At 51.6% G+C, this 23076-nt stretch overlaps 11 protein-coding genes across 11 annotated transcripts; 6 read left to right on the forward strand and 5 right to left on the reverse strand.

The window, feature by feature from the left end:
* Positions 1-10: 10 nt before the first annotated feature.
* On the forward strand, positions 11-2404 carry N7474_002361 (putative metalloreductase transmembrane component; the record flags this gene model as incomplete). The annotated part of the gene is made up of 1 exon (XM_057193776.1): positions 11-2404. One exon carries the CDS (start codon positions 11-13, stop codon positions 2402-2404), a length of 2394 nt encoding a protein of 797 aa, XP_057055131.1.
* A 297-nt stretch (positions 2405-2701) lies between these two features.
* Positions 2702-3760, reverse strand: N7474_002362 (GNAT family N-acetyltransferase; the record flags this gene model as incomplete). Its single annotated transcript, XM_057193777.1, has 1 exon — positions 2702-3760. The coding sequence occupies one exon, from the start codon at positions 3758-3760 to the stop codon at positions 2702-2704; it is 1059 nt and encodes a 352-aa protein (XP_057055132.1).
* Positions 3761-4425: 665 nt separating this feature from the next.
* Positions 4426-5395, forward strand: N7474_002363 (uncharacterized protein; the record flags this gene model as incomplete). Its single annotated transcript, XM_057193778.1, has 2 exons — positions 4426-4491; positions 4559-5395. The coding sequence occupies 2 exons, from the start codon at positions 4426-4428 to the stop codon at positions 5393-5395; spliced, it is 903 nt and encodes a 300-aa protein (XP_057055133.1).
* A 519-nt stretch (positions 5396-5914) lies between these two features.
* N7474_002364 (GNAT family N-acetyltransferase) lies at positions 5915-6735 on the forward strand (the record flags this gene model as incomplete). The annotated part of the gene is made up of 2 exons (XM_057193779.1): positions 5915-6413; positions 6479-6735. 2 exons carry the CDS (start codon positions 5915-5917, stop codon positions 6733-6735), a joined length of 756 nt encoding a protein of 251 aa, XP_057055134.1.
* An 89-nt stretch (positions 6736-6824) lies between these two features.
* Positions 6825-8150, reverse strand: N7474_002365 (uncharacterized protein; the record flags this gene model as incomplete). Its single annotated transcript, XM_057193780.1, has 1 exon — positions 6825-8150. One exon carries the CDS (start codon positions 8148-8150, stop codon positions 6825-6827), a length of 1326 nt encoding a protein of 441 aa, XP_057055135.1.
* A 142-nt stretch (positions 8151-8292) lies between these two features.
* On the reverse strand, positions 8293-9249 carry N7474_002366 (alpha/beta hydrolase; the record flags this gene model as incomplete). The annotated part of the gene is made up of 1 exon (XM_057193781.1): positions 8293-9249. One exon carries the CDS (start codon positions 9247-9249, stop codon positions 8293-8295), a length of 957 nt encoding a protein of 318 aa, XP_057055136.1.
* A 1421-nt stretch (positions 9250-10670) lies between these two features.
* N7474_002367 (C2HC5-type zinc finger protein) lies at positions 10671-12134 on the forward strand (the record flags this gene model as incomplete). Its single annotated transcript, XM_057193782.1, has 1 exon — positions 10671-12134. The coding sequence occupies one exon, from the start codon at positions 10671-10673 to the stop codon at positions 12132-12134; it is 1464 nt and encodes a 487-aa protein (XP_057055137.1).
* Positions 12135-13040: 906 nt separating this feature from the next.
* Positions 13041-14035, reverse strand: N7474_002368 (HpcH/HpaI aldolase family protein; the record flags this gene model as incomplete). The annotated part of the gene is made up of 4 exons (XM_057193783.1): positions 13041-13309; positions 13367-13721; positions 13773-13896; positions 13968-14035. The coding sequence occupies 4 exons, from the start codon at positions 14033-14035 to the stop codon at positions 13041-13043; spliced, it is 816 nt and encodes a 271-aa protein (XP_057055138.1).
* Positions 14036-14478: 443 nt separating this feature from the next.
* N7474_002369 (cytochrome P450) lies at positions 14479-16080 on the reverse strand (the record flags this gene model as incomplete). Its single annotated transcript, XM_057193784.1, has 2 exons — positions 14479-15814; positions 15878-16080. The coding sequence occupies 2 exons, from the start codon at positions 16078-16080 to the stop codon at positions 14479-14481; spliced, it is 1539 nt and encodes a 512-aa protein (XP_057055139.1).
* A 3326-nt stretch (positions 16081-19406) lies between these two features.
* On the forward strand, positions 19407-19918 carry N7474_002370 (uncharacterized protein; the record flags this gene model as incomplete). Its single annotated transcript, XM_057193785.1, has 2 exons — positions 19407-19692; positions 19752-19918. 2 exons carry the CDS (start codon positions 19407-19409, stop codon positions 19916-19918), a joined length of 453 nt encoding a protein of 150 aa, XP_057055140.1.
* An 863-nt stretch (positions 19919-20781) lies between these two features.
* N7474_002371 (wax synthase family protein) lies at positions 20782-21996 on the forward strand (the record flags this gene model as incomplete). The annotated part of the gene is made up of 1 exon (XM_057193786.1): positions 20782-21996. The coding sequence occupies one exon, from the start codon at positions 20782-20784 to the stop codon at positions 21994-21996; it is 1215 nt and encodes a 404-aa protein (XP_057055141.1).
* Between the last annotated feature and the right edge of the window lie 1080 nt (positions 21997-23076).

Here is a 23076-nt window from a genome sequence, read left to right on the forward strand (position 1 = left end):
CATCTGCAAAATGAACTCAATCGTTCCTCTCGCAAAGCGCCTTATTGTGCCCATCACGGCCTCGATCACCGCAGCGGATCAGCGGGAAATGAATCGGGATCCGTGGGCGAAGTCGTGGAAGTATGGTGTCGGATTTGTCTACTTCGCAGTCGTGCTGCTGGCCTTCACCACTGCCATTCGATTCTTTCATATCTGGGGCGACAAGATTCGCGTTGCCTTGCACCGGGAAAGCAACCCGCAGCCCGTTACCCAGCATCAACAATCTAACTCGGAGGGATATTCACCCTCCAGTGCTACGACGGACAATTCCACCGCCCAGTTCTTCCCCCAGCAGGCTGCCCGAATGCCCGTGCCCAGAAGGGAAGAGTCGTTCATTTCGAAGATCGTCCCGGTGAATAAGGCTATTGCGCTCTCGCGATGGATCTTCTACCGGCCGATTCCAACGCTGAGGATCGGGAAGCTGGAATTTGTCTTTCCATCGCTGGCTGTAACGGTGATCATTCTGGCGGCGCTGATATTCGTCACGCTATACTGCTTTCTTCCTCAACCACTGTACTTTTGGTCGATCAAGCTCGGCTCACCACCACTGGCTATTCGGGCGGGCATGCTCGCAGTGGCCATGGTGCCGTGGATTGTTGCGCTCGCCACCAAGGCGAACTTCATCAGCATGCTCACGGGCCTCAGTGCTGAGCGACTGAATGGATTACACCGGTGGTCTGCATATCTCTGCCTCTTTCTCAGTCTGGTCCACACGGTTCCGTTCTACGTGACTCCAGTCTGGAAGAACCCTACCGCTTATACCAACTACCGTCTGCTTATTGGCACAAATATTTACATCTATGGAACAGGCGTTGCGGCGCTGGTGCCCCTGCTGGTGCTGTGTGTTCACTCACTTCCTTTCCTGCGCCACAAATTGTACGAACTTTTCATCGTCATCCACATTCCGGTGTCGTTCATCTTCGTGGCCATGCTCTTCTGGCATACGATGAACTTCCTCAAATCATGGGCCTACCTGTGGATCACCATCGCCATCTGGGTTGTGTCGTACATAATTCGGCTGTTCTACCTGAACTGGACAAACCCGTTCCATACGAAGTCTTTCATGATCGGCGAGGAGTCGGCCGTGACGCTTCTGCCACAGAATGCAATCAAGGTCACCATTCCAACAAGGCTACGCTGGCGACCTGGTCAGTACGTTTACCTGCGCATGCCAGGCATCGCGTTTATGGAAAGTCACCCGTTCACCATCGCGTCGCTCTGCAGCGATGACTTTCCGTCTGCGTACGGCGAGAAATACCGCGACATGACGTTGGTTTTCCGTCCGTTCCACGGCTTCACGCGTAAGGTTTTCCGGAAGGCATTGACTGGGAGCCCCTACAAGACCTACACCGCGCTTCTGGAAGGGCCATACGGTGGCATGCAGCGTGAGATGGCCGCGTTTGACGATGTGATCTTTTTCGCCGGTGGCAGTGGTATTACAGCTATTGCCAGCCAGCTTCTGGATCTCATAAAGAAGATTCGTGACGGCAAAGCCGTGACCAAGTCTGTACGGGTCGTCTGGGCATTGAAGACCCCCGAGACGATGGAGTGGTTCCAGGAAGAACTGCGCATCTGTCGGGACTATGCACCGCCCAACATCGTCAATTGCCATTTCTTCCTGACAAACATTAAGGACAACCGTGCCAGCCGTGATCTCGTCCAGGAGAAAATCTACGACATGCTGCAGGGTATTGATAAGCGCAACTCGGCGTATATCCGTGAAGCAGCTGGCGGTGATGCGGAGAGGGAGAAGGAACTGCGTCGCGAGAATGAGGATGGTCTCGCTGCGCTGCCTAATGCGTACATGGCTTCCCACATTGCTCCTACTAGGCAATACTTCCAGCAGCCACAGTTCCAAGAAGCTCAGATTCAACAAGCGCAGTTCCAGCAATTGCAGTTCCAACAATCGCAATTCCAACAAGCTCAGTTCCAGCAGTTCCGGCAACCTGCCATTCCACAGGCATACTACCCCCAACCCGAGCCTCAAGTATCTTCGCCAGGATACATTCCCCCCAGTCCCAACAATGGAGCCCAGGTACCCTTTGACTTTGGCTTCGCGGCCCAGCCGTCACCTTACGCTGCACCACCAGCACAGCCCTCCCCCCAGAGGACACCGCCGCGCTTCGCCTATCTCCAACCATCCCAAAGACGAGAAAATTGGCGGACAGACTACTTCCGACCCAACATCCCAGAGATGCTGAACGAGTTCTCGAACAGCTTTGGTCGTCGCGCCTGCGTGTTTGTCTGTGGACCGCCGAGTATGCGAGTCCAGGTGGCCAACACGGTGGCCAAGCTGCAGCTGAAGGTGTTGGCTGATTCGTCCAAGGATGAAATCTTCTTGCATGCGGAGAACTATAATATCTGATTTCTTTGCGATTAAATCTTGTTTATATAATATCTTCCGTCTTGTTGTTGGGATGCATTTTCGTCTCTTGCTGTTCGATATATACTATACCCTCTGAGTTTCAGTATTTGAGATCTTGAATGTCTTAAACAATCTATTCAATTGTAGAGTAGCTAGCTCCATTGATCCATCTGGAGTAGACTTTACATGGGACGGAAGAACGGGTAGCTATGCATCGAAAACCAGTATAACTCCAAAAGCAAAGCAATGATTCTCGAAAAGGGTATCCAAGGTAACACAAAAAACAATGCAAAGCAATCACCGCCGCGAGGCCGACTGGTGCTCATTCTCCTCTGCCTTCCTCTTCCTCGAACCCGTATCCTCCCTGTCCAAAACCCGGGACTCGTTTAATGGCTGCACGCCATGATCACCTTCGTCGCCATCCTCAGCCTCGACCTTCTCCCAGTCTTCATCATCTGGGTCATTGGGAGACGTAGTGTTGCGTGTATCCTCACCTATTGCAGACGTACGTTCATCTTCTTCGGTCCACTGTACAGCTAGCCGGACGATTCTCGCTCCAGATGGCTGCAACCGACGATAGTATCCCTCGACCACAGCGGATTCGACTTGAAACCCTCGCGCAGTGTACCACTTCAACCCTTCCTCGTTCGCCTCGTGGACATGTGCAGTCACGCTGCGGATGTTGTAATGCTTCACCAGCTCCGAGACTCTATATTTGCCTTCCGAGTCTGGCGGCGAAGCGAAAAGCAGTGAATTTAACAACGCAGCAGCCACGCCGTGTCCCCGGTATGGAGAGAGAAGGTGCAGAGTCTGGATGTAGAGGTTTGTCGGCTGGTGAGTCTGCTCTTCGGTCGACTGAGACACTCTCTCCAGGCGGCAGCGGATCCCGCCGATCACCTTGTCTGTCCCCGCTGACGCGCCGGACCCAAGAGCTACCGACGCCGGTGTGGACGCTGGAGCTGCCACAACAGGGTGGTCATGGTAAATGGCGACGCGCGACAGAGACGCAATAACGGGGTCTGTGATCGTGGCCGTATAGAAGGAGTTGGGGTAACGGATTGGAAGTAGCAGACCCGTAATCCGTGTCAGGGAAGGGATATGTGCTGTCCGAATAGTCTCGACCGTAATATGCGGATGTGGAGTCACGTAGCCAGAGGGAATCGACTGTGGATATGGCTGGAAGGACTTCTCCTGTTTATGTGTCTTCGGCTTGGATGCCGTCGCGACAGCCGATTGAGGGGGTTGGAGGGGCGGCGGGTGGATGGGAGGCCTGGTCGTCGCTCTGCCAGCACCTGGAGGAGGCGATGCAGACGAGGAGGACGACCGAGACTGCTTAGCGAAGAACTGGTAGGCCATGGGCAGCAGGCACGGAACTGGCGAAGAGGAAGAAGGGGAGGATTATTGAATGCGGAGTTGGCGATAAGATAAGAACGGACAGCGAGACCGCTGCACCGACCGAGCGACTTGGCTTGGACAACTTCACGCCCGGTCTTCGCCCCAGCACTTGTTCCTCCCCCCGGCACCGTCATCGAGCAGGCATTCCCCGTGAGTTCTCTCCTCTGTCATGCCCGATTGAGTCGTTGTCTATCCCGGATTGGCGCATCGATAATATTTCGGAACTTCAGGCTCTTGATTTGCGCGGCTCCCATTCAGGGCTCCGAATCATCCACCTCCGACATTCACTGACACTCTCCGAACAGGGCTCGACGCTCTCTGCCAATCGCCTTTCCTTTCTTTCCTATGTTTGTTACCTTTCGCCTTGCCCGACCCACTCGGAGCTCCATTTTTTCTTGCGCCGACGGGGACCCGGACCCTGCGCAGACCTGTCTTTGCCGTCAGTACATGGAGACATAGACACCGCCGACTTGAATCGATTGGACCGCCCGGGTGCGAGGCGGCTTGACTGTGTCGCGGGCAGACACAGCCATTTGCCGCAGGAACGGACGACCGAGGTTGGTACTGGACGGAAAGGGGGCAACAGCGAGTTCTGACGTTTCGGGCTTGTAGAAGGACTCTCTGAAATGGCCGACTCCAAGGGCGGTGGTGGCGGCAAGCCGATATATCCTGCTGGAACGATCGCCAAAGTGGTGTGTTTTTTTTTTTTTTTTTTACTGCGCTGGTGGCGGACTAGCTCTAATTTCTGTCGTTGTCCAGTCCACCGATATCCTGAACGAGACCTTTCACAATATCATCCACGACCTGGTTTCCAAAGTCCACCGCGAGGAGAAAATTGCGCGGATGCGCTCCGCCGTGACTCTTGCTCGTCAGAAGGCGGAGGCGACGATTGACGAGTCGGAGGAGACGGTAGTAGACCCGAAGAAGGAAGATGTTGTGGACCAGAAGAACGTGGCGGACCTACAATTGGAGACGGAGGGAGCCGTATTCGATAGGGGCAAGGTTTTCTTGAAGGGCAATCCGCTACACACCACAAAGCAGATCATCTGTCCGGAGTGTCGCCTACCACGCCTGCTATACCCACCCACCGGGTCCAATGCGGTCCCGCCACCAGATCCGCACGCTGAATACTGTCAGAATCAGCCATTGGTCACAGTGCCAGGTCACGATGTGCACGGGAAACTGTTCTCGGTGATGCCGAACCCGAAAAAGAAGAAAGAAGACGATACGATCCCCACCGTCCCAACCAACAAGTGTCCTATCTGCCCGCGCTATTTTGTGATCAGCCGTCTGGCGCAGCACATGGACCGGTGCATGAATATCTCCGGACGAGGCAGCGCGCGCAACCAGACCCCAACCGACGGCAGTGCGGGATCGGGCAGCGGCGCCAGCAGCCCGACCTCCTCGGCATCAAAACGCGCGCATGCGGCAGACGACGAGGACGGAAGTCCCAGCCCGACCAAGAAGAAGAAGCTGAATGGGCCCAAGAAGAATGTCACCGCCAAACCGGGTCCCAGCAAGCTCAAGAACTCGTTCACGATCGAGGACAATGACGATGATATCAAGAGCGAGAATGCAGACACAACCGACCTCTGATGTTGGTCTTTCGGGTGTAATTGGCGTTTTCTTTTTAATCTCTTTTAGTCTTTTTGTTTTGTGTCTCCTCATGGATCTATCCGATGGCGTTTGGTCGGGTGGGATTTTGCATAGATGATCGGGGCGGGTTGTACAATACTTCTAGGTATACCATACACTTCAAGACGTGTCGAATGCTGTTTCTTTTCGTCGTTGGGCCTTTGCCGAGTTTATAGATTTACCAGTGTTTGGCTACTTCACCATGAAGCTTGAGTCGTGTCAGACATCATCAGGATAAACCAAGCAACCAGGAAATGGAATGCAACGTAGTATCTCCCTATGGACTGAATAGTTGCATGTCTCATTTTATACCTCGTGTTGGCTTATTCGGGCGGAAAGTGGTGACTCACGGGTTAGGCGGGCCATTCTCTTCATCTGGGGAAAAGGGGAAAAAAAGGCACATAAGCCTTGAATTCCCCCCAGAAATACACTCCAACTCTGACGGCCAATTGTCACCAGGGGACAAATCAACCAGCCAAAATGCCCGTCCACTATAACACCCACACAAGAGAGCCCTACTTACGCTTGCCGACACCCTTATCCAACATAATCATCACCCCCCACCGACTGAGCCAGCTAGAAGAAACAGTCGCCGCACAAGTCCGGTTCTTCAATGATCCCATAGTCTACCTTAATCTCGAGGGTACTCCCTACCCCTATCTCCCCGAACACGGAGAGGAATGGGTGAAGATGAAATGCGAGGCCGGAGAGCCGGTCCTCAGCGCCGTGCGTGCGGAATTCGAGAATCCGAATACCGAAAAACAGTTCTTTGATTCTTGCCCCCTCACTGTCATCCGCGAAGTCACGGAGCAGGACCCCGAGACGGGACATCCGCTGAAGGATATCATGATTGGCGATATTGGCCTGGCTCGGTATTCCTTCTATGAAGATGGCTATGGCACTGAGAAGAGGGCGGAGGCGCAGCGTCTGAACAATGAGTTGGCTGCTGGCGATGAGAGGATTGTTTGGGGAGTAGGAGGTATGTCGTCTCGACTTTCGCGGGATGGGCATTGCGATTTGTGACTTACTGATGATCCATTGCAGATTACCTTTCTCCGTCTCACCACGGGAGGGGAATCATGACTCTTGCCATGAGAACGGTGCTCCAGGACTGGGGTGTGCCACGCATGAATATCCACATCCTCAGGAGTTGTGCTTTTGTGGAGAATAAAGGTAGTCTCAGAGTCTTCGAGAAGAATAACTTCGAGGTGGTCTGCACTTTGAAGGATTGGGCGCCTGTTTCTGAGAGCAGAGGTGGCGGGACCAAGTCGCTTGTGATTGTCAACTGGAAGGGCCTGTAACCATGCTTTTGGGTTTGTTTATTGTTTATTTGACTTAAGCGAGCGAGGAGGACATGCTCAACCAGATGTCTTCTACATATCCCTTATTTTCAACCAATATACAATGTATACTTCGACCACTCTTCATCCTTCTTGAGCCTCACGGTCTCTTCATATTTCAGACAAAGCAAAACGTCAATATCGCCCTGCTCCGTCTGTGGCAAGAAGTAGAGAAGGCTTTGGACGGGTTTGGAGGTCGGCCGTCGAATAACGGCCGGCTTGCCCAGGAGACCAAATTCCAGAGTGTAGGCATTAACGCCCGCCCATGAAGACGCATTGATCCAGGTATCCGGATTAAAGCCCTGCACAAAGTTGAACGTACTCTTATCGGGCTCCGAGTCGATGAGCGTTGCCAGACTGCGCAGGAAGTTCTGGTCTCGGATCCTTTGGAGGTCTTTCCGGAGGTGTGCTGCCACTGTCTCCAGAGATGATTCCTCTATTTGGCGGAGAGTCATTGTCGAGAATGTTTTCACAGCTAGTTGTCCCATGTACTGTGCCGGGACACTCAAGATGCGTCGGCAGTCCACTGCGCGGGAGAACCCAGTTATGGCGTCCGGGCTGTTATAGAGGTGGAGGCGGACTGCGCTGAGACGTTTCCATACAAAGGCACTTAGCGCATCGTCTATTGACGGCGTATTACACATCTCTGCAATTGACCTGAGGCTTGTTGCGCTGAAGGGAAAGTGCTGAAATGCCGGACGAGGGCCTGGCGGCGGTGGAGGCCGCAATGGTCTATTCAGAGCAGACGGACAGCGCATTGCGCTATGGTCATACTGGATCTCGTCCTGGCCCAGAAGAGGGAATATGGACCTGCGGTCCCGGTTGTTGATCTCGATGGCAGGTTGTGGAAGTTCCCCATTTTGAAGGGATGTGGCCAGAAGCTGGAGGAATTGATCGATGCCGCCCATGTCGCACATATTATGCTGGGCGGCACAGTCGAGTATGATGCCATTTTTGATCCATGTGCCTGTCAGAGTCAGGACAGGCGCAGATTCATCCTCGTAGCTGTCTGGCAGGGTTGTCTCGGCTGATAGCAGCGAACAATCCAGCATATCGCTTGATCCGTTGGAACGGATGATATCATCGTAGGAAGGGCACACATCAGACCGATCCTGGACTTTAAGGATGCCTTCAGCTTTTGTGCATGAGCAGATGGCGAAAACACCAGAACATCCAGCACCGGTGCCGCGGTTGACGACTCTGCCCGCTAGCCAGGGCAAAGCTGTTGTTAATCGCTGACACGCCTTTTGCAGGGACTCGACGACTGTTTCTCGTGGCTTTATGTCCGGATAGTGGAAGCACAAAGCAAGATGGGTGTATCCCTTCAGACGGGGCAGTTGCCCGAAGACATCTCGCGAGCCGGGCAATTCCTGCATGGTGGTTTGAGGAGATGAAGTGGAGAGAGACTGGCCGGAGTTCACCGGTCCGCCACGTGAATTATATACTCCTACACATATCTAACTGGTAGGTTGTAGATAGTAAATTAATGCGATAAAACGGTATTTCTACAACGTTATTTCATGTCAGGACTCGTCCGCGGTTATTCAGATAATCCCAGCCAGCGCATTCCATCGCAAACCCGCAACACCTGGTCAGCCACCCTCTGCCCTGCAGACTTAATTCAATACAATGCGGTGCCATCGGCACAATCCCACATTCTACTCGCGGACTTGCTGGAAACGCGTCACGGTATTTGTCGACGGCCTCCTGCGTGGAGATCCAGAGTTCGTCAAATTCGCTGATGCCATACATCACCGGCACCTTGATCGCATGTGAGTACCGATGCCATGAATCAAGCCAAGTTGTGTTTATGTCAATCAATTCTTGGATAGGAGTCGGCTTATTGAGCCGCTCAGAAAATTGAGCCACTTGAGGATTGGTGATCTTCCTGGCTGGCAGCTGGAGCATTGCGGCGTCCTTGATGACCGGATCGAACTTTGCATGTGTTTGCTCGGTCGATCCAACCAGACTCAAAAACTTGGCACTGATTTCCAGATTTAGCTCCGCACCAATTCCCGAAGTGATCAGTCCGGCCAAGGGGTAACGACCACTGTCTTGACCAGCAGCACTGATAGCCATCATGCCGCCAATGGAGTGCGCCAGAAGGACAACCGTTGTTGCGCCCGACTTTCCTCCGAATTCCTCCCATACGGCGGGGAGAACTGATGTGTTGAGGTATAAGCCTTGCCAGTGCGCGAATGTCTCGTCTTTGCGAGGCCCATCGCTAGGAAAAGGAGACGGGAAACGGTCACTCTCGCCGTAGCCTGGGCGGTCTATAGCAACGACGGGGATGCCCAAGGCCTCTGTGACGGCGGTAATCGAGTACTCGGGGCTGGCATCGAAGTATTCCGAATCATAGCTGCCGCCGTGGATGCAAACAAGCAAAGGTAAGAACTTGCCGGGGGCGCGATTTTTAGGGATAGAAAAGCGGCCAGAGAAGTGGCTATGAGGAAGTTCGATTTTGAAGGTCTGCATGGCGAATAACTAATTATCTATTGCTGTTGAGTGAGTTCAGTAGCTGTTCATTTACAAGGCAGAAAGGCTATGGCATGCCCCGCAATTTATTTTCCGACACCAATAGTTCGGATATTTAGCATTTTAGCATTATTGATATTAATAAGTGGCAGATTTAGCTGCGTGTCATTGACAGGCTGTAGAACACAAAAAATTGTACGAGAACTCCATCACCTCATTCGTAATAATCATCTGTTCTTTATGTCGAGTAGATCGACGGTAACGAATCCACCAGCATTGTGTTCTTCCTCTTTGTGCACACGACAGAGGAGCCCGCCTATGCTGTATATTCGGGTTTTTGTGCTTGACTATCCCAGTTCAGCCAGTCAAACATGCCATCACTGTCGAGACTGTTTGTAAACATTGCCAGATCATTATTGAGCTCGACATCAAAATTGGCCATTTCTAGCTGTGCTGTAGTCGGCATAATTGAGGCAGTATTGCTAAAAAGGGAATTCAAATGGAGCATGTCCGCGCCAGATAACCTGCCGTATGGTAAACTCCCTCGTGGTAATGCTGAGCTCTGCGCTGCTAAGACGTCGGCATTTTGCCTTGTAGAATCTGGGCGATATAGCACAGATCTCGCGTGCTGCACGAACACCTTTGCGATGCCCTCTAAGCTTGCCGCAAGTGAGTTCCGCGAGCTTAGTTCCTTCAAATATCTTGGGAGTTGCTCCATAGCAGCCAATGCTTCCTTGCTGTCTTCCAGGTTACGTTTGCCATTGGACAGGATGTCGCAAAACAGAATTAATAAAGGGGTAAATGGGCAGCATACAGGCTGTTGGTATGCACGATGGAAGTGGTTGAAGGGTTTAAAGTCAATATGTCTAAGAACTTCTTCAATGCCAAATTCGCGTTTTTTAATGGCAGTTTGACTACCAGCCAATAGATTAAAGATTAGAACGCTTGTATCCTATAGCCTCAGATATATGAAATATTATTTTAGGAGATGGGTTGCTTCTGCAGCCGATCTAAATAAAGGGTTGGCGCGAGCAGGGTATGGTAGCTGTCTTAGCTGTTCTTAACAAAGCTTCGCAGGGTACAAAAGTTATGTGAAGTAATGTTAATACTCATTTTACCTTTCCTTTTTTCCCTTCTATTTTGAGTCATCCTTTGTAGCAACTGAAACAGCTACTGTTCATGGGCTCCCGCGGTGGACACCGGCACATCTCGCTGGACTTGCAATCCTCCAATTTTGCCACATTATTTCTGGCGGCTTCCATATCATATTCTGTATTATCATTTTACTCCGTTAGCTCCCTCATCATGATCGGGTTAGTACAGTATAGAAGCGACCAACTCCATAACTAGTTCCTGCTGGCGGTGAGGTGAAACTACTTCCCGCACACCTTCGTCTTCCACTTCAACCGCTCCCTAACAAGATGGCCCTTACTGCCTGGGCCACTCCCCGGCTCTCCCAACTCCTCCCCTTGGATGAAGAGTCACTCGTTCAGATTATCGACTACGCTGCCAGTCTGTCCAAGGATGCCAGCGCCGACCACCTGAAAAACCTTCTGGGCGACTCCCCCGCCGCCCTCGAGTTCATCGCCTCGTTCAACGCCCGCCGGGAGTCCTCTTCACGAAGCGAACCTGCACATACCGAAACACGGACCAAAAAGAAGAAGGCACCACTCCACAGTACCGGTCCGCCGCGCCGACCGGACAATTACGGCGATGTGGGCGGAGGGTACAAGAAAGCCGAGCAGGAGGAGGACTACATGTCATCCTCACATCTCAAACCAGTTATTGCAACGGGATCCTCATCACATGGCTCGTCCGCTTCCTCCTCCCGTGTTCAATCGCCTATGCCGGCAATGAAGGCACCGCCTTCGGCCTCTGGACCCGTGCTCTCCGACATGCTGCCGAACGTACGCTCGAAGGCGAGCAAGCCCGCCCGACAGAGAGGCTCCGCCAGTCCCTCCAAGGGCGGCGGTTCGCTCACTACGAACAACATCTCTGACCTGACTGCCGCCATCGCCGCATTAGAGTTGTCCACCAATCCGACGCTGGGCGCGGAGAGACGGAAATGCAGTTGCTACGCCACAATCCACCCGTTGTTCGATCCCGCGCCAAACTGTCTCAGTTGTGGGAAAATCATTTGCTCACTGGAGGGTTTACAACCATGTTCCTTCTGTGGCACCCCGCTTCTCTCCGCAGATGAAGTGCAAAGCATGATTCGTGAATTACGCGCCGAGCGCGGACAGGAGAAGATGCGGGCACATAATGAGGGTGTTCATCACGATGGCGGTCCACGACCTGTTTCCGGATCTTCCTCGCCGAGTAAACTCGATGCCGCCAAGGCACATCGTGACAGGCTACTTGAATTCCAAGCGCAGAATGCTCGTCGGACAAAAGTCGTTGATGAAGCAGCCGACTTTGAGACACCGAACGTCGCCTCAACATTATGGATGAGTCCAGCGCAGCGGGCACTGGCGCTGAAAAAGCAGCAGCGCATCCAGCGCGAGATGGAAGACAAAGCTCGCCCGGAGTGGGAGAAGAAGAAGACAGTGATGAGCTTGGATATCAAGGGCGGCAAGGTGCGACGCGTGTATCAGTCTGCCGCGGCGGAGCCAACACCGGAGCCCAGTGAACATGATCCTTATGATGCGGCGGAAGAGGGCTCAGCAGAGCCTTCAAGTGGTGGACATGCATTCAGCCGGAACCCACTTCTCGCGGCTGGAGGGCTAATGCGTCCTGTCTGGCGTGCGCCGGATGGTAAAACCCAAGACCAATCGGAGCGGACAGAGCGGACGGAGCGATCGCAGACGTGGAGACGCGTGCAAGACGATATTGATGACAACGAGCAGTGGATTCTTGATGGTGGGCTGCACGGGTACAATACCTAAGCTGCAGGTCACCTATATCATTTTCGATACACTACCTTATTCCAGGCTCTTGCCGGAAACAACTGGACCCGACCATCGAACGTGCGCAGCACTGCGTCTCTCTCTGCCCCTGCGTCTTGAATCGCCAATGGAACGGAGCTTTATACCCGGGCGACGCTGGAATCGCCTACTCAGCAACCCAGAGGGCCATATCGACCGCTGCCTGCGACACATTGTCGGTCTATCAGCTAGACCCCATGGTGATCTACGGTGAGCAGATACTCAGCAATTTGGTAAGGATCGAATACTGGCAGTCTAAATGCGGCGCCATTTATGGATTCGATTGAAACCGATCATGGCTGAAGAGATGGCCTGATAGATAGGATCAAACCAGAGGGTGCTCACTGTCCCCAGTAATTGCCATTGCCATTCTTGATATTGCAAATGCATATAAAAGGTATGCATTTGCAATATTTTAAATAGCTGCAGCGGGACAGCAGTGAATCTCCATCATTGTGGCCTATTTGTTTAGTCTTCTAAACCTTGCGAATACCAGGAACATTAATGCTACTGCCTCACCTCATCTTTCCCTCTTAAATAGACCCATTCCATCTTAAGCAGATCTTAGAGAGCGGTCTAGATGCACGGGGGCCGCTTCTGGTCCAAGGGTTGTAGCATCCGCTAGAGCAGCATTGACGGTTTGTGCCACACTTCTTGTCCACTACATTCAGGTTCAGTATCAGGTTGCTATCTCTCTCTGAAGGTGCCATCAAGGAGGAACGGTTGAAGACGGTGCGCTTGAACTAGATCAAATAGACCCAAATGGTTTATCTCGACTCAAGATGATGATGTACTAGACATCTGAACGCGTTTATCTGATATTCTACACAGTAAGAATCTTGACCTCGTCCATATGAGACAATGAATTTAATATCCCTCTCTTTTGCCCGCCGCAGCAGCGCCCCTAGCTGTCGCCAGTTCCTTCTGCATTCCATCACCAATGACACCAACGTCCGTGTTGACAGAGATCATGTGGAAACCCTGCTCAGCGCGGACCCGGGCATCTTCGCCATTTGTACAGAAGATGGCAGCCTTCTTACCTGCCGCGTTAGCAGCGGCCAAAGTGCGCAGGATGGCAGCTTCATGTTCTTCACCGCCACGCTGGACGCCCATTTGCTTGGCGAGGTCGAATGGACCTTGTCACAGGTCAGTAAATATCTCAAACACAGTGAGAGTTATCTCATTTCACTTACCAATGAAAAGCACATCAATCCCATCAACCTTGGCAATCTTCTCCACATTCTCAACACCAGACCGCGACTCAATCTGTACAACCACCAAAACCCCATCATTTGCGTTGTCATCATGGTCACTTCCGGGCATGACCTCCGGGAAAGAGTGCGTCGCAAACATGGGCCCGTACCCACGCGTGCCGAGAGGCGGGTACTTGGCGTAACTGACAATCTTGGCCGCATCAGCCTCGGAATGGCACATGGGTGTCATGATGCCGTGAGCGCCTGCGTCGAGGGCGCGCTTAATCATCCACTCCTCACCCCAGGGAACGCGGATGATGGGGCTTGCGCGTTCGGCACCGACGGCGTTGTTGAGCTGGTTGAGTTAGCTTGCCGGAATAATATGAGGCTAGCAACAGACACGTACCTCATAGTAATTCGAGTCCGAGATCAGTCCGTGCTCGGCATCGACGAGGACCCAACTGAACCGGTCAGCGGGGGACGTGGACGGTCTGTGCAGAATAGTTTTGGCAACGGCGGCGCTGGGGAGCCTGTTCGGAAAGAATCTGAGTTAGTCGAGTCCTCGAATTGTGCATGAGATGCAGAAGACCAAAACACCTACGTGAGCCAGAAGCCCCAGGCCACGGATGGGCCCTTGAGCGCTGTACGGATGGCGGTGTTGAATGGCATGCTGAGGGAGTGTCTGGGAGGTAGGGAAAGGTGACGAAACAATTTCTGGCGGACAATCGCGGGGGTACACCAGACACTCGGCCTTGTCCCCGCTCGGAATCTCGGCGGGATCATGGCCCGAGTTACTGTCAAGCGGACTTGCGCCGGTTGGTATTAGCTCATCGCACGGTTGTGGGGCGTGGGGGTTAGTGAGGGTGCGGGCTAAACTAGATGCAGCAATACGTGGGAAGAGCAGGGCCGGCTAGTGCTATGCATTGGTCCGTCCATACTGGTTGCATGAGCCCGCCTCTCTTCATACCTAGTACACAGTAATGCTTTCTGTGATAATTATTATTAAGAATGACCATAATGTATACATCATGTGGAACAGCATCGATCTTCATCGCTCGGTGGTAATCATGGAACGACCTTTAACGGCGACGCGCCATCGTTCCCCAGCTTTATCACGACCTTGACGGCATCAGACGCCTTGGGCTCGAGAATGTGTACAGGCAGTACACCATCGTCCGGAGCAGGCACAACGATCTCCCCCCACCGACGGCTTCCAAGTCAAACGTCAGGACAATCATCGCCACGAGAGAGAGGATCTCGATCGTGGCAAAATGCCGCCCAGGGCAGAGAGTCTTGCCGCCTCCAAACGACCGGAATGCCGCCGGGTGGACGCTCGGCCTTGCCGACCCGCCTTGCTGCGGCTTGAGGAAACGGCCCGGGTTGAAGACGTCCACGTCGTCGCCCCAGATCTGCTTGTCGGCATGGATCACGCCGCCTGCGACCTGGACCACTGAGTTTGCCTTGAGGAGATACCGCTCCACCAACAGTGTATCGGTCTTCACGAGGCGCGTTGAGAAGTTGTTCGAGCCCAGCCGCAAACACTCGCGGAATACGGCCTGTAGAATGGGGCACTCGTTCTTCACACCGTCCATGCTTAGCGTTCGCTCGCCCTCACCCTTACCCGCGAACTTGGACAGCTCGCTACGCACGGCGGCCAACAGCTCCGGCCGCGCGAAGATCTGCAGCACTACCCAGAAGGTCGTCGTAGCAGTGTTGACGATACCCGCGAACAGGAAGGACAGCTCCGAGCGCGCGGTGCTGGAGGCTGGCCATCCGTACTCTTCTGCAATGGCGACACGCTTGCGCACGATCGCCGCCGCCTCACGCTCATAGCCAGCGGTGATATACTCGGTGAAGGCGGACGCCAGGGCCTCCCGCCCGCGGTACGGCTTGCGCGCAGTGATGGAAGGCGCGAGGCCCATCAGCAGGAGGCCGAGACCGTGATCAAAGTCCCAGAAGGCCTGCTCTAGCTCTGGGTGTACGGCGATGGGGTTGTTTGGCCCGTAGAGAAACTGCGCCGTACCGACCGTTACAAAGTGGCGCACCCACTCGAGCAAGTCAACCTTGACAGCCGGTACTCCGCCTGGCTGTCGGTGCTGCAGGTCCGCGACGTAGGTGTTGATCTGGCGGCTCAATTCCGTAGCGGCGCCGGAGCTCAGGCTTTCGAGCGCCTCGCCGGGTCCGAGGTGGCGGTACATCATGTCGTGCATGTCGGCCAGGAAGCCACGCCGGTCGTCGCCAGGTTCGGGATCCAGGTTCTGGCGGACGGCGGCCACGGTGGCATCGTCAAGCCCCAGCACGCGCTTGGTGATATCTGGCACGAGAGGTGTGAAGGATAAGGCGCGTGAGGCGCGTTGGACAGCGGCCGCCAGGACCGGGTCCGTGACGACGTAGATGCGCGACCGGGGCATGGGAAGAGTGAATATGGGCTTGTCGCGATTGGTGATCCTGACAGAGAGGTCAGAATCAGGGGGGTTGCTTCCCGTATGCCCATGGCTAGGTTTTGCTTACCCTATGGACTTGATGTAGCGCCCGCCATTGACGATCATGCCGAGCAAGTGGCCCACGAAGGGTACCACACTGGTAATGACGGGCGGCTCTTGGGGGTGCAGCTTTGCTGAAGACAGGTAGAAGCTCGAGATAATCACCACCATGAGGGCCGCGGCCCATGAGGTGGTGACCCCAGAGAGCGGCCATTGGTCTGGTAAGTGCATGAGTGTCATCTTCTTGTCATCCTGGGAAAAGAATTATGGACTGGGCAATAAATGTGTAACAGTCGGGACGAGACCCTCACCGAAAAAAAGAGTCAAGTCCAACCGGGGAAATTGAGAACTGAAGAATGCGGGGAGAGTCCCTGCGCAGGGATTTGTGGGGGCCGGAGGACAAATCACTATTTTCATAGGTTAATCTCATGCCTCGATGAACAATCTCATTGTCCTGCTGTACACATACCGGAATAAGTCAAGAAAATAGAGGTTAAAAATATATATGATTCAACCATAGTCCGTCCTGGCTCAAGAGATTCGAAAGTTTGTGAAGTATAACTATAAATTCCCAACCACCTAGGGACTTCGCGAGGGTCTGCAGATAAATAGGAAATGGGTTAGTATTAGTTTCTCTTATCTTTCCGGGAGAGAGCAATAAAATCTTGACAAGTACTTATCGTTGCATATCCCGTCTATCATGAAAAAAAAAATCCGCAAGTTACTTCCATCGCTAGCATTAACGCCGCCGGAAGAGATAACGCACACAGGCTGACCAAACATCTCCTGGGCATCGACTGAAAAGGTCTGCTAGGTCAGCTTGAAGTAGACCCGTGCATCGACTTGGTACAGACAGCAAGCGGGCATCTTTGGCAGTGACTGGGGTGAAAACTGCTAACCATGTTGAATAGTGCACAACGATACCGCTGGTCAAATTGCAAAACTATCGCCTGGACTCCCTTAGCCCCAGCAACGTTGGAGCTAAGCACGAAAATAGTCCAACAGCGTGCTTCAACAAAAGGATACTTGTCCTTGGGGCTTCTCGAGATTTGATTATTGGACTGACCGAGTTATACCCCCTGTCAACAATCATCTTGGACCGGATGAGTGCGAGCTAGTCTTACAATACAACACGCCATAGATGAAACCTACAGGGGCCATAAAGTGATTCTGCCGCCCAAAGTTTACAAGGGCGATAAAGATGATCTGCTCCCTGATTGCACGGGCCATAAGGATGATCGGCAGGCCGACGTAGGAACGCTTGACTACAGTCGCGCGGCAAACTTAGTATGCTTGCCTGGCAGGGCCTACTGGGAAACTGTTCTGACTTGCAAAAAGGTTGCTGACGATGATGGCCCGCAAACATCGCAAGTGCCTATATTCACTCATACGGCAAGGATATTCAAGATCCATTATGCAGTCAATATCCCAGGTCAAAACCTGTCAACTTCTCCCTGGCCTTGCCAGTTGCTCTCGTATGTCTGACCAGGTGAGCCCCAGAAAAGACCCGGCTTTTTACCTCCTCGTCTTAGTGCCTTTTCTCGAGCACGAACCCTTCGACTCTGCTCTTTGCTCCGGCGCTTCTTGGCCTTCTCCTCTGCCCTCGTGGCAGAATCTTTGCCGGTAAATAGCCCCATCAGCCGATCCATGGCCGTTTAAATGAGGTTGCAATGGATACTGCCCGACAAGAAGACTGGAACACAGAGAATGTCCAAGTTGTTGATCCAGCAATTACCAGCTGGGCCTTGAATGGATGTCAGTATGCGGCTCTCTTCGCTTCAGGGATGACATACTGCGTTTAACCGTTGACGAGATGCCAAATCTCTCTTAGACGCGTTTGAGCAAGGATGGATTCACGGTCACAAAGGATCCAACAGTGGGTGGAGTATGTTCCTATTTGTAAAATCCAGCCCCTATGTTAATGCCTCAGGCTGAAACCCCGCAGCAACACTTCAAGGTGAAAGGATGTAGTAAGATGTTTTTATTCTTGTCAAGATAGCTAAATTAAAATGAACAGACAGTAGAAAACTGCGCCTCCTGGTAATATCATCTATTTTACACAGGATGAGTCCCTTCGGCTTCTAGTAACAGTTTGTTTTTGCCTATGGCCCCCATGTTCCATGATGTCATGTCGCTCATTTGAGATCAGTCAGTGGCTTGCTGATCACTAATTAGAGTGGGCTTTTCAATCTGCAACGTACAACCGACGTGGGTCTGGTCTGATTGCTATACCACTAGGGTATTGTCCTGAGACTAAATATAGTTTTGGAGAAGGCAGCCACATGGCAGTTACTGAATGAATCCATGAGACGCTGATAAGTTCTTTATTCGGAAATTTTAGGCAGAGTAATGAGTCAAGTATTGGAAGTGTTGGTAGATCGAGATCGCTGTTAAATTTGTAATGGCTATCCCACAATCCCAACAGCAAACAATGTGATGGTTGCTACATACAGAAATCCCGGGTGCTCGCGCATCATCAGGGCAATCCATCCAATATAAGGCATACGACACCGTACCAGGCCAATAATATCTTCTCGATGAACATAATCTTGTCCAACTGGATAAAAAAGGGTATCATCAAACTGGTTGTTGTCGCCTTTGGTCAAGATGAGTTGCCTGCTACAAATTAGCATCCCTATCAGAGGGCTACCGGAGTAAGCGACATGCCTGCTCATGCCATCTTGATCATCGGATTGGTTGTAGACGGCGATGGACCGGTGGACCATTGGCAGGGACCGGCCAGGAAACCACACCACAGGAATGTCCCCCACGTAAACTTTTTGTTGACGGTTCCACAGAAGTATGAGATCTCCTCGATACAACGCTGGCTCCATAGACTCCGATGAAACGACCATAAGCGGATGTGATGAGCTCGTAATCGCGCACATGCCTTTCCATGCCGTAAAGATTGCCACTATAGTCAAAGTGACTGGCATCAGGGTGTCGAAAAGGCGTTTTGGGCTGTAGATAGAGCTCATTTTTGGATGCATTGTCGATTGCAAGAACATAGTGCGACGTGCTCTGAGTCTTGACACATTCGGAGCCAAAGTCAATGAAGAGTAAAGGTAATATCAGTCTTCGCATTTGGCCCCATTATCAACCAAAAGGTCCATCACGTCTTAACCTTCATGAATCGAGTGTTCGAGGCAGGTGTTGCGTCGAGGGCCTTTTTGTGGGGACGCTATACTTGCCTTGTATAGCACTCGGCCCCAGATGCGCAGCTCGCTAGTGGATCACTTGAGGACCAACAAGTTTTGATAATAGAACCCACAGACCCGTACTTGAGGTCACCCGTCAATCATTTACCTTTCCAGTAACTGTAGTTTTACTAGTATCAACATATTCGGTTCCAATGTCGGGAACTGTGGACGAGGTGCGTTTCAAATAATCGGGTCATTGTTTGAGATTAGACAAGGATTTGCGAATATAAGAGAGCCTACCTCCTGCTTGAGCAGCAACCAGTCCTCCAAACGAAATTCATCTTGTCGAGCATCCCTCACTACGTATCCTCAAAATCCTCAAAATCCAGAAATATTCTCCATCGATCTCAACATAACATGCACAAAGCAATCATTGCCGGCGCGGCCCTAATTGCCTTCTCTATGATTCCCACCTGCCCAGCACCAATTGGTCTTATTGTCACTGGTCTTGCGGCCCCCCTTATCGGGGGCTTGACTTATATTGGGATCAACTCGGAAACCACCCCATATGGGTATTCCGGAAAAAGAGATCTCAAGTTCCCTCGTGCCTTTGGGTACCCTGGTGTATCGCAAGATGCCTATAATCAGTGCAAGAGCTCAACCAAGGGCATAAATGTCCATGTCCAGCAAACAGCTGAAAACAGTGAGTATTTACAAGGGAACTTCATTTGTTATACCTCCAGTTTCTGACATTCTTCATAGGCTTCAAGATCATTGGTGTCTCTCCTGAGTGTATGAACCTGGCCACTTTCTTCACTTCGAACAAGGGCGCTCCCTATCCCTGTTCCAATAATTGCCTCCAGTACAACAACTTGACTGCTGCGGACACGAAGAAGCTCAAGGATACCGTCCAGAGCCTTCTCAAGTGATTGATTCAGGACTATTGAATATTAGAGCACTAGTCTTGCTGCTGCAGCTCACGAACTCCTAACCTTTTTATTCATTACAAATGTGACCAATTCAACACAGCATATTGGCCCTTTGCTAAGGGGTGGTTCGTTGTCAATCTGGTGTTCCTATAGATGTGTCTTCGTGCCTTAAGAGGTACTACATGTATGTACTGAGTTTAAATGAGAAATGTTGATTAGAGTATATCAAGTCCATGCTCTTAGCATTCTTCTGTGCGTAGTATGGTTACATGTGACTCCAAATCTTTTCGTCACAGCTGGTCTATTCAAGAAGGGAGTGAACCTTCTCCCATCAGGTCAAAAAAGAAACCTATTCGGACCACACTTTTAGTAAAAAGAAGTGTTGCACGGAACGTTCTTGGTTGGTAGTGAAGGAGTACAGCTGTAAGGGGCTGTTTTGGCCCCCATGCCCTCGCATGATCAGGAGCCGTAATAATGCCACTAAATGGATGGAATAATTACATCAAAAGTTGTACTGAAAAGGCTACTAAGAGAATAATTACTACAAAGGCCTGTGAATGTAATGTAAACAAGTCTTAGTTCCTATACTAAGGACTCTCTGGGTCTGTTTGTGCAGATCTATAAATTCAGGTTTGTGGAACCGGGGGCCGGAGAAGCCTCCTTTGCGGACCATGGTTCAATGTAAAGCAGCCCCCAAAGCAGCCCTCCACCCCAGTACTTGTTCTACTTTTAGAACATTCCCCCACCAGGTACGGCTATTGACGCGAATGGATAGCTCATGAAGTCGCCGCTCTAATACATGAGTCTCAATAAACAAGACTTTTCTTTGTTACAAGGAAGCTCGGACAACTAGAGAGCCCATAATGTCTCTCTATGAGCTGCTGATTCCGCCTACATTTTTTGTCTTGTCCACCTTCATCTTTCTCATGGCAATTCAGTTCCCCTCCCGAGCCCGAGTCCTGATATCTCCATTGCTATTCGGCACAGCGATCATCTCGCTTTACACCAGCTTTTACCTACCACCCCACGAGGGTACGAACGGTCTCTGGGCACTACTCAACTGCGTCTGGATTCTACATGCTTCACATACATTATTTTTCAATAAACTACGCATTCCCCGTGGTGCCCCACCATGGACCTCTGCATACAAGATCTGGGCCGATCCACAGGGCCGAATCAACTGGAAAGATGTCTCATCAAAAGTTTCATCCAAGGCCTCGGCGGGTAGAGCGGAAAACAGAGTATGGTTTGCCACCACGCGTTTTTTCAAAACTCTAGGCTGTTGGCTATTACAGCTATGCATCTTCGAGCCCTTTATGATTCTATCTATTTATCCCACGTCAGAGGACTTTGCGCCGTCTCGCCAGGTTCTGTTTCGACGTTTACTATGGCCGAGCGCTGGCCCAGAGTTTACTCAGCGCGAGATCCTGATCCGCTTGTTTACTTCTGTATCGTGGATCTGGCAGGGATTTTTGATGCTCCACACTTGTCACGTCCTCCTGTCAATTTTCTTCGTTACCATAATACGCATCGATGCACCCGAGGAATGGCCGCCATTGTTCGGCAGTCCGATGGAGGCATACAGTGTTCGACGATTCTGGAACAAGTTCTGGCATAGAATGACGGTCCCCGGCTCTACTTCGTCTGGTAAAATCATTACTCAACGGGTGGGAGGTGTTGTACTACGCCCACGACTTGCGAAGCTTTTTATCGCCTTTTGGACCTTTCTCTTGTCTGGGATGTACCATGCAATTGCAGACTGGCAAGCAGGAGAGCCCTGCGTTCCATCTGCTGATTTGCTTTTCTTCATCGCCAACTTTGGAGCTGCTGCAATCGAAACATTTGTGGTGCCGATGATCATTCCGGTTTTGAAACAGCACGGCAACAGTATATTGTGCAGAATTATTTTGTCATATAGGGGAAGGCAGTTGATCGGCTTTGCCTGGATCTTGGGTTTTTTCTTCTGGATTGTGCCGAAATGGCAGTATCCAAAAATGCACCTCACACAGCTTAAAGCAGAAGAAGCCTTGGATGCTTCAGACTGGTTTACTCCTCTGACTGCTCAAGCGCAGAATTGAACAGCACGAAAGTCACAGAATTAGCAATACGAGGAATTATCAGGGCTGTGAAGGCAGTCGCCAGTCATACAAATCAAAAGAGCATTGGAACAAACCGCTCCTAATACTATCAACGTTCAATAGTTGACAATACCTGCTATATGGAGTTATCTGTCTCCCAAATTCTAAAACCCGACAACGCTATATAAACCTTCACAGCAGCCGCCCGAGACTCAACTTGACTGTTTCCTACTGTTTCTTCGCGTACAAGGCTATAAGCCTGTGCTGTATTTGCGCTGTCCTCTTCCGTTGGCCCTGGCGCCCATCTCTGACAGTTGATTGTTGCGTCTGCAAGAGCTTGTCCGCCCAAGAGATGCGGCTTTGCCAGCGAAAGGAGAACAGTAGGATTGATCACAACGAAAGTAATACGTAGTTCCATGGTGGCATCTGGATACGAGGGATCATCGACGCTACACGCGAGGTTGCCTCATAACACCGTCGCTAGCTGAGCATAGTGCGCATTGAGAGTACCATTGTCGCCGACCGTGCGGTGGGATGGGGCAATATCGACCTGGTTGACTCTCACAAGCAGGCCCGTTCCGATCAAATAATTGCGGACACTAAAACTGGTGAACAGCCAAAGGCTGGCGTGTCGGCCACGTGCGACTCATGCATATATGGTCCTACAGTGGTTATCAACTCCCCGAGAGACCGTTGCCACGAATCTAGAGGAAAGGGACGAATGAGGCCAAGCCGACAAATATTGTGTTCCATTTTAATTTAATTTAATTTATTTATTTGAAGAAAGTATAAGGCTTAGACCGCAAATCAGTGGCCGGTCTGATGACGCCGGAGAGACTCCCTTACATTGAGTTTAGAACTGTGGGAGAAACAAGACACACTCCACATCGATCGTAACGAGTTGAAGTCGATCGATAATGTGGCCCAACCGCCCATAACTCTCCATCGCACCCTTAGCAAAATCCGAATATCATTCTTCCATCCCTTCTGGGCTGTACCATGAAATCACAGAGTTCAATCGCACCACATCAACCCCGCTTCTCTTCATCTAATAGCTGTCCTAGCCACCACCACTCAGGA

Source organism: Penicillium riverlandense (genome assembly GCF_028828495.1).
Source record: "Penicillium riverlandense strain IBT 135883 chromosome Unknown utg000002l_segment0_segment0, whole genome shotgun sequence".
Taxonomy (NCBI): Eukaryota; Fungi; Ascomycota; class Eurotiomycetes; order Eurotiales; family Aspergillaceae; genus Penicillium; species Penicillium riverlandense.